Raw genomic sequence first — 13279 nt, forward strand, 5'->3', positions numbered from 1 at the left:
TTCATCGAAAATTGCTACGCTCAAAGATTCAGTATACTATCTGTTGTGTTTAGTGAGACTTAAGACATAACAACCATCTGTTAAGACAGGCTTTTGAAGCAGTAAATCTGAAATTCCCATTTTTCTCTCTCTCTCTCTTTTTTTTTTTTGATTCAAATACTTGGAAAGCAGCAACTTTTTTTCAGCCAGGCGTGAATTCTCAGTTACTGATTGCATTAACCACATTTTTATTTGCTATTTAGCTTTTGGATGCTCACAGTTACTTCATTAAAAGTCCTGAATACTCAGTATCAGAGGGAGAACTGTCAGAGGAGTATAGGGCCCATTGACTTTATGCAGTTGCCTAAAATTCAGGCGAGGGAGAAGTTAGCCTGAATGTGTAAATGCCTGTGAGACCATTCATCAGTCTAGTTTCTTTCTAGAGTTCCCATGTCTGTACTAGGTCACCACACTCCCAATTTAAAGACCAGCACTTGGCCTTTAACATTTTTCTAGGAATACTGAGAGGAATAATGGAATTTAAAGTAATTGGAACTGGTTTAATTTGTTAATCATTTCCATGATGTATCCAACAATATGATTTCTACTCGGAAAAGTGACAGAAACAGCACTCATGTTTGTCATCTCCTAATGGCTGACTTTAGTATCTGTAATTTATAAAAGGAGAGATGTTTCTTTTACCTGCCAAACTCACAGATTCAGTCTGGGATCAAAAAGTAATCTGAGTTTTCCTTCGCATAAGTCATGATTAATAAATGTCCTGCAGGTTCATCTACGCCCCACCAGCATCTGTGTATCCCTATTTTCTTTGATGGTTTTGGCACAGGGATTACCAACAGGAACTCAATCAACAATTCTGTTAATGATTCAAAAGGCAAATATATCAGCTCACTGTGTCTCATATGTATTGCCTCTGTAGGACTATCAGGAGTAAAATGTGATAAATCTATTTTTGTAACAGATAGAGCTCTGGCACATATAGGAAATAGATATACTGAATAAGAAAGAACTATTTATATACTTAGCTGCTTTTCAAAGTACTTGTAAAGTAGCTTTATTCTATGTACATTTTACCTGCTCTAAAAGTAGAAAGAAATCTCTTGTCTTCATGTGCTATTAACCTATCACCTTTGTCATCATAACTATATAAATAATTCCTTAATTAAAAAAATGCAAATCACTTACATCAAGAATAAGAATCTCCCCTTTTGTTCTATGCCTACTATAGTACAGTAATAAGAACAAATGAAATGAAAATAGTATTGAAGGCTATTTTCTTAATTATTCACACTTAAATGTTCAAAAAAAGAAAGGAAGGAAGGAAGGAAGGAAGGAAGGAAGGAAGGTAGGAAGGAAGGAAGGACGGAAGGAAGAAAAGAAAAAGAAAAAGGAAAAGGAAAAAGAAAAGGAAAAGGAAAAGGAAAAGGAAAAGGAAAAGGAAAAGGAAAAGGAAAAGGAAAAGGAAAAGGAAAAGAAAAAACCCCTTTTTAGAAAACTTTAATACAAAAGCAGAAGCTCTGATGACAGACTCTGGTTTGAAATTCTTATAAATATTATAGTAAGTTATACTTAAATTTAGCATACCTTTTCTCCCATAGACACGCCTCCTGATGTAATGATCACATCAGCACGGCTGATACCTTCATTCAGTGCATTCAGTAAATCATCTGGGCTACATAAAAGAAGACGTAAGCAGATTAGTGGCACACAGCTACTACAGGTTACAGTGTAAGCATATCTGTCCACAGATTTAGGTGTATATACACACACCCACTTTAAAAAGGAAACACAACCAAGATAATACTGGGATCTTATCCTTCTGAAGACTCCACACTGCTCTATTCATCTCATGCACCGCAGCTGTATTAAGCAGACACTACAAAGGTTGCCCTCTTTCTACCCAAGAGCTTTGTATAATGAATGGAGGGATAGCATAGGTTGGGACTGAAGAACACCAATACAAGTCTATAAACGCATGACATTTGCACAGCTGGTAGCAGTGCAAATTACGATTTAGGTCAACTGACGGGTCTATGCAGAGGGACCTGACCCATGAAAATTACTGGCCACCAAGCAGGCTGAAGTACTACCTAACTTATTTGATGTGTGTAAAAATGGGTGTAAGGCTCCACTTCAAACCTCCATCAGTGCAAAGTGGGAGTAAATCCTTTGTTTATCTCCCCCTCTTGAGGATTCTGCAGCAAAGGCAGCTGTACACCTACATCTTGAAAAACCATAATCCATCTTGTTCAAGTATGTATTCTTCATGAGAAACAGTAAGCAGAGGGCTGTCATATTTCTTCATAAAATGAGTATAATTGCAAAGATGAAGATGAAGGATAAAAACTAACTGCAATACTTTCGGTGTCTTAAAAGTCTTTTTTTAAAATCTAAACTGAAATTGTAGTTTTCAAGTTACTGTTACCTATCTAGCAAGATTGCTGTGCTAACAGGAAGCTTAAAGGCATGTGAGGAGAAACTCTGTAGCATAAATTATAAAAGAAGGCTGAGGGAAACCAACAAGACATTAAATGTGTACTTTGCATTTAACATTTGTGAACTGACCAGAAGCTAACCTATTGCTAGGACTGTACGTCATGTTCCTTCAAAAGCATCAAATAGCACAGATCCTGAAAATAGTTTTTGAGAGGCTATTCCTTATGTGAATGCTGTTCAAAGAAATGGCAGTAATACTAACGACTGTACAAAGGAATTAATCTGGAATATGGGGTCTCAGTTATCACATTACAATTACAAATAACATCTATGTGTTATCAAGACTTTTTGGGCAAATGGCATGTATGCTATACGTGGTTAACTTCTGCTATGTGTCAATACAAAATAGTATCACCGCAGTTCTTTCGGAGACTGAACTGGAAACGGGAAAATCAAAAATACTGTGTAAGATCTGGTTGACCTTTCAGAGAGACTAATAAAATGTATGTTCCAAGAGGTTTCAGACAGAGGAAGCTTTTTCTCTGCGCATCTTGTCTTTGCCCATGGCTTGCTAAAATATGATTTATGCAGTACTTGGCATATCTTGGTGCTGCATGCACAACATTTTATGTCATACAAGGATAACTCTCTCACTGAGTAAATAACTCAAGTGCAAACCTGCACACTCATCTATTCACCAGAGAACTCATAAGCTTTTTCCACCTCTGTCATCTTACAGGCAGAAAGACTTCAGAACCTCTTTTCCACCATTTCCAATTAGTTATGCAGCATTCCAGTTGGCATCACATGTGATTATGCTGCACAGCTTTTCTATGTAATAGGGAAGCTCTGAAAATAATGCCTCCTATTTTTATGACGTCAGCCTACAATGTCAGATGTCAGTAATATGGCAGTAGGGTTGAAACTTCCCACCAATACTCTGTTACATTTTATTGCTGTGAGACAGATGGCAGCAGAGGGACAATCTGACTAAATGGTGTCTAACATGGAAGTGTGTATGTATCAAAGGTCTGGCAGTTGAATTCCTCCATTTGGAAAAAAATGGCACCCACTGACATTCACTGATGCTTGCTGAACATCTGTGGAGCCCAAACAGTAGATGTAAGCACAGTGAGGTGGTGGGCAGTGTATTTCATCAGTGGTGGCAGTGACAGTGGGTCAACTCCACTGTTGCAGATTTTGAGGAGTGGAGCATACATGCTTTTGTTCATCACTGCTGAAAATGCACAGCTGATGGTAGAGACTGTGTTGAACAAGAGCGTTTTGTAGCTTAGAATCTGCTCTATCAAATAGCATTATTGTTCTCTTTGTACCTGTTGAAATTTCCATGAAAATAAATAGGAGACATTACTTTTGGAGCAAGCTATGTATGTATGTATCCACTCCTTAGGTGCATCTCTTTCTAAGAGGTAGGCAACAAGCTACAGTAGAAGGAAAGGCAAATTACTAGTGCGATAGTGTTGGCTGTAATCAGTCAGCTATAATGCAATACTGCCATTTTTTAAAGGAAGGAGTGACTATACATATTGTGGCACGACTTCAGGATTTGTATAATGTGTTACATGGCAAGTTGTTTTAGGTTTCTGCATATCTTGAATGCTCTAACTAGCCTTTAAAGGGTTGAACTCCATTTTTTTGGGGGGAAACATAAAGCATACAGACTCAAACAAAGTATCTTCTTTGTTCTTTATGAAGCAGAAACATTTTCTCAGCTGCCCTTTCTGAAATTTCAGGATCATTTCATCCAAAACCAGCACAAATCTTCACTAGTTATCAAAGGCAGTAAGAAAAAATAAGTCTTGTTGGCTACTGTTGGTGTCCTCTTCAGAACGAATTGTTTCATACTGATGTTCTAGAAGTGCTCTGTATGTAGTGAGATATTGCTTAAGATTACTATAGAGTTTGTAATAAGAAAGGTCTATCAATAATCCGTATCTTCCTTAATCCTTGACAATGATGGTGCAGGCTGGTATGCTTCAGGGAACACACACATTCTTTATACAGGTGGATATAGGCCTTCCTTAAACACAGTGACAGCCAGATACTCATGGCATTAGTCTTAGGTTAAGACTGTTTTAAGTTTAGTTTTCTCACTACATTGTGATGCAGGTGAGAATCTTATCTGGAGTTTGCTCCAGGCTGTTTCATTTGATCTTGCTTAATTATTTAAAGGTTATTAATAGGAAGCAAGACCACCTGTTTGAGGAGATCCTAATTCTGAAGTATGAAGTGTACTTGCTTCTGGTTGTGGTTTGAGAACACTGAAAGGAATAGTATAAAGCAAACAAGTCTATATTTAATCGCTGTTAAATAGAATGGAAGTGCTCCCTATATACTGAATATGTACTGAATTATAAATTTATAAAATATAAAATTGCTTACCAAAGCAGGAAACTAACAACAGTATAAGCCCAACCTCAAATCAGGGGAAGGCTTTGTTTATGAAAGTAGCATACCACTGGAGTAGATAATCATAGAGGTTTTTTTTAATTACATGCCATATAAAGGTGGATTACTGGACTTAATTTTTTTTTTTTGACATTTCCAGTAAAATGTCCTGTATAGTAGATCTCTTTCTTTACCACATGTGAAATGTGAAAAACATTTCTAAAATCTACTACTACTTCCAACCTACAGCACTGTATATCCTCTTCAGTTTGTTGCAAATTCAACTGGATTCCTTCAAATGACAGATAAGAAATATTATAATAAACTGAATGATTATGCTAGGGTTTTGTTGTTTTTTTGTTGTTTTTTTCCCCGCCATAAAATACATATAGAGAATTTCAGCCCTTGTCTTTGCAAGAAGCATCTCTCTTTCTCTTTATTTGGCATAGTTTTCTTGCTTAAGTCCCTTGAACCTTCTTTATATCCTACTCGAGGCTGGTATTTTTACTTCCTCTGCAGTTAATAATACCAGGCACTCTCTTGAGTGGAGTAATCTTCAGTCAACACAGTAGCAAACATTTTCTTTGCATTAGTGGAGTTAATGGAGAGAGTTACCATTCAAATTGCACACTAACATATATCTGATTATCAGATAAAAAGATCTGACTTCTCATTTCACTTGTTGCATAAAAAATGAGCAGCTCTCCATATTGACATGGAAATGGAATAAACTGAAGACTATTAACTTCTGGAAGAACAGAAAAAATAATTTTGGTATCTGAGCATACCATTGTTCTAATGGGCTTGTGACAAATAACCACAAAGCTGAGAAGTAACACTCACTATTCAGAAGCTTTCTTCTGAAACTCTGGCCGTTGCTAGGGACAGGATACTGGATTAGCTAGACTAATGGTCTAATTTACTACAATAAATCCTTAAAAATGTCTTCTGAAAGTGCTATTCTTGTATTATTATTATTTTTTTTCCCATGGACAGAATTGTAACAGGTGCTCAAGCTTATGCCTTAATCAGGGTAAAGGAGATTTGATGGGAAGACTAGTTTCCAGATGGCAAAATTCTTCTGTTTCATTTGGTGATTTTCAAAGTCGAAGTGACATTGTGAAGAGAAGAGTGTGCGCTTCTCTATTGTGATGGAATTGATTAAAGAAACTATACTCTGTGTGCTTCAGATTACATCCCAGCATCTTCTGTAAATACAATGAAGAAAATTGTTCTATAAGGGTGACATGCAGTTTATGAAACTATTCATATAGGTCAGTAATTACAAACCCAAACTGTCTCTCAAAAAAGGAAGAAATCTCCATCTAAAGCAGACTGTGTCTAGGCTGCTGTGAAATTAACGCCTCCTAACTACAATGATACAAAGAGCACAATAACACTACTCGATACAGTAAATTCTCAGCTACAAAATAATACTTTTCAACAGTGACCACTATTACCTATGCATGCTTGCCAGCAATAAACAAGAGCCTGTATGCTGCTCTCAGAAAAATCTGATGGCCATCCAGAATACAGCTTGTCTAACTGTGCTCAGACCTACTGCTTGGTCTCCATAAATGTTCAGCAAGCTTCAATGAATGTCAGTGGGTGCCATTTTTTTTCCAGATGGAGGAATTCACTGCAGCACCTTTGCCTCATCCACACTTCATCGTACACCATTTGGTCAGACTACCCCTCTGCTGCCATCTGTTTCACAGCAACAAAATGTAGTGGAATACTGGTGGGAAATTTCAGCCTCTACTGCCATACCACCACCATCTGACTCTGACATAGTGGGCCAACATCATAAAATAGGAGGCATTACTTTCAGAGCAGCCCTCATACACACATTTTTGAAGCTGCAGACATAAAGATTTACATAAAAAGCTCATGTACTATTAAATATATCTTAATGTACTATTAAGATATAGCTTAATACTCTCCACTAATTGTCTCAGTTGATAAACAGACCTTCTATTTTACCATTGCTATTTTCCTGCCCTCTTTATTCACTTTTATATAACAGATGAATAGTACGATCTGGAAATTAGTTGGAGGGTAACTGTTATAGTGGCAGCAGCATGTGTAGAATCTGGTAAATATATACATGATGTTATAGTTGACATGCCACTTGGTTTCATTAATTTGAAGTGAGCTTTTGAAGCCTAGTGGTGTACCAGAATAGGAACACCTTCTACGTTCATGACAAATTCTGATTATCAAAGCTAGTTTGTGGAAACCTATTATGCAGCACTTGGTTACTGAGCTGTCACTGAATTGAAAAGATACACGAGAGCTTAAGAGCTTGAACCAGACAATGATACAAGCCTCATTAAAAAAGACATAAACCATATACACAGATTTTCTTCCTTTCTATCAGTCAGGACCAAAGAATTCTGCTTTAAGTGCCATTCTGAAGTACTCCAAATTACAGTATAATTTTCTCTTTCAAATAAAATCTATGTGTTTCTGTCGATCCCGTTGTTGCACTTTATGTTTAATTATAAATCTGTCAACCTCTTCTTTGATACAACCCTTAATACCAGTAGTTTGAGATAAGTGCAATTAAACTGTTCAGTTTTATCACTTAATTTAGAAAACAAATTAACAAGAAATTGTGAGCTGCATCACCTACCACTCTGCTGCAAATGTATGAACCCTGCAAAACTGAATCAGGGCATTTAGTTAGGACTGACTTAGCAAGCCACTGTGACAGTGGAGAATTTCTAGTTCACTGCTGATTTCCAGGACCATTTCCACCAAGTTCTCACCACATTAATGTCATTCATTCAAAACAACCTCATTATCTGACAGTCATTTCCAATCCTTGTACTTTGTTATATACAGCTATTGTAGTTGGATGATTAATAGAAACACTTTTGATAGTCATACTCTTCTGTACACCAGCCCACGCTTTTATAAATCCAGATCTTTTGGAAAAGTCTACTTGCTAAACCCATGCATGCAACCTTAAAACACGGTGCTTTATAAATATGTTGAGTGGACATGCAAAAAAATGCATGCACCATAATGCACCACGATGCATGCAGAAGTGTTTTATTGTGATTACTAAGGCAGAGCTTTTTTTTCCTTTCCTACTGTTTCACTTCATTTGAAAGTATCTTATACATTTCAGTAATGTGATGAAATAATCACCTCTTTAAACATGACTCCTCACAGATGCAGAGGACCTAGAGATTTATGCACACAGAGTGAAAGCAGAAGTGTTAGCAGTGGCTCTACACCAATCATGCTGAAGATGAAAGTAGATCAACTGCTCCTCTACAGCAGCTGACTGGAAACTTCAAAAGTCCATGTGCCATCTGCAGGTACCAGAGTTTAGCATACTCTGGTCATGTCCATGTGAAATAGTGGACTGTGTTAGTTTTGCAGCTCTTGAGGTCTCTCTTCTGTTAAACAGATCTCTCAGAAGAGTGATGTCTCAAAGTTATTTAACAATGATATAAGAACTTCTAGAAATTCTTTTTGTGTGCAAAGATCCTAATAAGGTTTCTACTTTTGTATCAGAAAAAAAAAAAAAAAAAAAAACCAAACAAAGAAACACCTCCAAAACAACAAAGAATTTAACAAGTGAAAAAAAGCCAAGAGTACTTATTGTACTCGGAGATCTCATCAAGCTCAATGTCACTTCTGTTTGAGGAAACACAAGACATAGATTTGATCCTTTATTAAGTTTGAGATTAACTCGTTTTTCTTCTTGAACTCATTCACTTGAGGCGACAGATTTCAAAATGAACAGATGGATGCAGCTGGGCATAAAGACAAAATCTGTTACCCACTTCTCACCTCATGACTGAGAATATTTTATATACCAGTAATTTGCAGGATGCAGGACAGTGAATAGATGGCATATTAGATGTAGCCAGCTAAAGCCAACTTCTGTAAAGCATATTTTGAATGTAACAGAAATTCTGTGTTTTGACTGGTATGGCTTTCCAAAGTAGAAGCTGATCCAACTTTGATGATATATGCTAGAACATATGGGAACTCTTCTTGAACTGTATTTGTTTCAAAATTTTCTATGTATTCCATCATATTCTCATAACATTTCTTACTTCTCCCTTCTGTGGTATTTCTCTGAAACACTTTGGGCAGATGCAAAATGTTCTTCCTAAGAATATAAACCAGCTTGTTAGGAAAGCTGGAATTATTACCATAGTGCTTGGCTTGTTTAACATGACTATGAAAGTTTTCTTATCTGACAGCACCGCAAAAGAACCTTCTTTACTTTTAACTGTTCCTCTAATTGATGCTGCTGTAAGTAAGAGTACAATTTCCCAGAATTATCTTTTTCATGTTTACATTTATGAACTCAAAAAGACTTTGATTAGAAGAGTTCAACTATTTTATTGAAGTTACCATAAGATCCGTCAAATGCCTTAATGTATCTGGATGACATGTACTTTACTCCATTGCTTTCATGGACTGTTTCAGAAGAGTCATATGTGTGACAGAATGACAAAAGACCAGAGATGTTAGAAATAGGAGTGAGGATGTAACAGGAAAAGGCCCCATAGTGTAGAAGCCAGGTGCTTATGCACTGTGAAGCACATTCCTACATGAAAGCATTACATCATTGATGGCTGGATCTGTATCACATTCGTCTGCTGCTTGTGTATATTCATCTGCAAACGCTTGTGAACTACAGTGATATTTTTCATTAAGACTGAAAGAAAAGGAACACATTTTTGACAGTAGCTGCTGGTCTTCAGGTGCCATGCCACTGTACTAGCCAGTGAGCACTTTGGTGCTGCTGCTGCTGGTAGAATGCTGTCTTGGAGTAAATTAAAATGTTAAAGGAATCAATCTTTTTTAGGGCAACTTGTTCTGGACACTTATTTCCCCAGTGTCAGAAGACAAAAACATGATACTTAGTGTTCACAGCAGTACCAGTATTCACTCTAAGTCCAGTGTAGTGTGTTAAGAAAGAATCTACGAACTGCTGGTTTCCATTAACTAATAAGTTATTCCTGGCTATTTTATTAGCTGAGGATAATGAACCTTAGAGATTCAATTCCAATACTTACCAGAAATTCACTAGATTTTCTGGGAAGTTGAATGGGATTTCAATACTAAAGATAGTAACTTCTAAGTCTATATGGATTCACTGACAAGTTTTTACTTTTGGAGTGGAAAATATTCAGCAATTTAGTCAGGCTGAAATAATGTGACTGGAGATTACACTGCACAATGCAACAATCAATGCCAAAGACATTGCTCATCAGTAGATATGACTGTAGATATTCACTGGTGACTCTGAATACAGTTATTACTATACTATACTAAACTATATACAGTTTAGCAGTTATTTCTCTCTCAGAGCAGTCACGAAGTATGTGAATTTGCTTATGCAGACATATGTGACACATGGTGTCGTGGCATAGTTATCATGGAATTCCTTACCTTATTACCATTTTGATTTAGCTTCAATTTTAAGTAAGAGTGTGAGAGCTAAATTAATCCTCACTGTAAATTAGAGTAATTGCCCTTGAACTACAGTAGGCACGACTCTTTTTCTATAGGTAGAAAAGCAGTCCCTAAAGGCAGTGCCTCAAAATAAACGTTTTCTGTGAAAAACACTGCCTTTTACAGAATCATAACTTAGTCATGTGGAAAAAGGTCCGTCTTTAGGAGAAAACTGACCTGGAACCCACAGGTCAGGGACAACATGAAAGGGCCATTTTAAAAGTTTTCCTTGTCATCAGCTACATCTTAAAACAAATACTTGCTTTTAAAGAAATGTCATATGAAATACGACAGTTTTTGTACACTAAACCATACAAATTCTAAAAGATGAGTAAAATATAGCTTATTAGATGGAAAGAAGGAACAGCAGAAAGACTTCTTGTTTCATATGACTGGGTTTTTTTTGACAGCTGTTAACAAAAGAAACTACAACTTCGTTTCTATCTGTAGTACTTGGTTATATTTTTTCAAGCACAAAGATGTTTTTCATGTAAGAGAATGCCCACAGTGTTTTCTCCTGCTTCAGAAACAGGAGCATTTCTTCATTGGCTCCTGCTACAAGTAGCAGAGTGTTTTTGTTTTTATTTAAATGGACTCTTTAAATTTTTATTTATTTATTTATTTTTAATTTGGCCTAGCACAGCTTAGAGGAACGCAAAGACTCATTTAGTATTTGCCCTCTAGATAGGCTGTTAGTAATCATACATGATCAGAATTGTATAAGGAATTTCTAGTTTACCAGCTACTGTTAGATTCCAGCTTCCAAGCCACTTCTTTTAAGGGCAGACATGTTCTACACATTAAATAAAGATGTTTTAAAGCTACAGGTGCTTGTAAGCTAATTGCAGTTAAGTTTTTGGGATATGCAAAATACAGCACAAGATGCTAGTGAACTGTTCTCTGTAGTCAATTTAATGAGGAAGATCTAAATCTAGGACAATATGTTTTCAGCACAACCAACCAATTGCTAAACAAGAACGAGTCTTTTGAAGGCTAAGGCTATAACAGATTGATTCAGTAATAAGTACAGAAACTTGTTTTTACAGTATGCAAAGCAAATGTTAACGTACATACAATTTAATCCTGCAACCTTTTCTGATAAAAAACAGGATAATTAACCTCAGTGAGAATCCTCACATGACTGAAATTTTCAGTTATTAGCCTCAATAGGCTTTTCATTACTTTTCTGCCCATTTTTAATTCCTACATGAATCAAACAATAGAAACTATTTTTAAATTTTTGTTCAAGGAGAAAATTACAGATGGTTTACTCTCCCTTTGGCTTACCTTTGATAGGAGATAAAATTCTGTAAATTAACAGATATTATTAAGTCAGCCCCTTAATAAGACCTAGTATATAACTTTACAGTGGACTGTTGAGAAATTTCTCAGACATTCCAGTTAGCCTGCTCTAGAGATGATCAGCATGGTAATGGAAAAATAAGCATGCAGAAAAATAAGTAATGAAGAGTCATAACAGTGATTTCTCTAGAGTTGTACTCCACTATAGCTGCAAGCACTTCTATTCCTAATTTGCTCCATTTTGAAGGATAAAGGTGTCTCATCCTACTGATGAGTAATGTAAACATTCTTGCTATTAACAGAAATTTAATTCCATCAGCACTGTGGAGCCATGGATGCACTGGTGCATAAACATTTAACGGACGGAATGAAATATCACTTGCTCCTCTATGGCAACCATTGGTAAAATCTGTGCTCAAAGCTCTGCACTGACAGACACCTAGTCGAGCCTGCCTGTGAGCATGCATGTGCCTCCACGTCCCAAGTGTTTTAAAAACGGTGCTCACCAATCTGGTAGGCCTGTCTCCGCAGTGTTCTGGAAGCTCTGTGTCCCTTCTTCTTTAAAAACATCTGGCTTCCTGAGGGTAAAGGAAGCAGAAGGGGTATAATAAAGAGCCTGGGAAGGAGAGAGGCTCCTGGGGTGAAAGTAATGCTCTCTGCCCAGCTGTGTCCCCCTTGGTAGCTCTGAATACTCAAAATAATCATGGGAAATACTTCATCCCTGTGAGGCCAGCCAACACAGAGAAAAGGTTATAAGGGAACACAGTTCTGTGATAGTTTGGACAGGCTTCTCACATGGATGAAGAGTGAAGTTATGGAAAAGTTAGACTCTACTGGGTATGCCAACACAGTAGTTCATCTTTCCTCGCAGAAGCTATGGAGAAACTTCTCTACTCTTGACTTCGAGGCAAAACAAAATGAAGCATTAAAGAGCCTGACATTTAGGAAGGAGGATCATAGATAATGGACCCTGTTAAAGTATTTTACTTGTACCTGCTTAAAATAGAAAATAGGGTAAAGAAAATTTGGTGCAAATAGAAATCTATAGCACTTTGTGGTTTATTAAATTACAATGCAGTGGGCTTTCTGGCTTCCTATTCTGGAAAATGGTCTCAGGGCATATTAAATGTAACTTTCTTGACTACAAAGGAAAAGGGGCTGTATTTATCCTATTTTTACATTTTCATGCATGGTCAGTAGGGATGCCACTTCATTAATGAGAAGCTCCATATCCGGCTACTCTACTCTATGAGGCAAGATTAGAAAAAAATATCCCAAATTGAAAAAGTTATAGGACTTTTAAAAAATATAGTTAGGACTACATTTAAAACAATGTTTTGCTATGAATTTCTGTTCTTATGAAGTCATCATTTCCTTTTACATATACCTCTTCCAAGTCAGTTTCACTGGGAAGGAATCATTTTTAGGTACGTGAAATACATGTTCTATACTCTTTTGATAAAGACAAGTACTTTTTTATACTCTAGGCAGTAGAGGATTTTGATATTTCTCTAATTGTCTCAAAATATTAGATAATTACATGTAAAATGTAAAATAATAAAATTGACATGATGATTTATGTATGTCAGTATTAAAAAATGAAAATAAAATGTTCAAGGCTGAAATGGACTCAGTGATGAACAGT

The 13279-nt window shown here is 36.5% G+C and overlaps 1 protein-coding gene across 13 annotated transcripts in view; it reads right to left on the minus strand.

The window, feature by feature from the left end:
• GPHN (gephyrin) overlaps positions 1-13279 on the minus strand; it is a 264503-nt gene that overhangs the window by 6070 nt on the left and 245154 nt on the right. For 12 of the 13 annotated variants that reach the window (XM_090141181.1, XM_090141188.1, XM_090141189.1 and 9 more), the window contains one exon: positions 1585-1672. In XM_090141181.1, coding sequence (XP_089997307.1) covers positions 1585-1672 — 88 coding nt within the window. Of the gene's footprint in view, positions 1-1584; positions 1673-12140; positions 12213-13279 lie in introns of all 13 variants that reach the window. The other variant, XM_090141191.1, reaches the window with a different exon arrangement.

This window comes from Phasianus colchicus, chromosome 5, assembly GCF_987193195.1.
Source record: "Phasianus colchicus chromosome 5, bPhaCol1.hap1.1, whole genome shotgun sequence".
Classification (NCBI taxonomy): Eukaryota; Metazoa; Chordata; class Aves; order Galliformes; family Phasianidae; genus Phasianus; species Phasianus colchicus.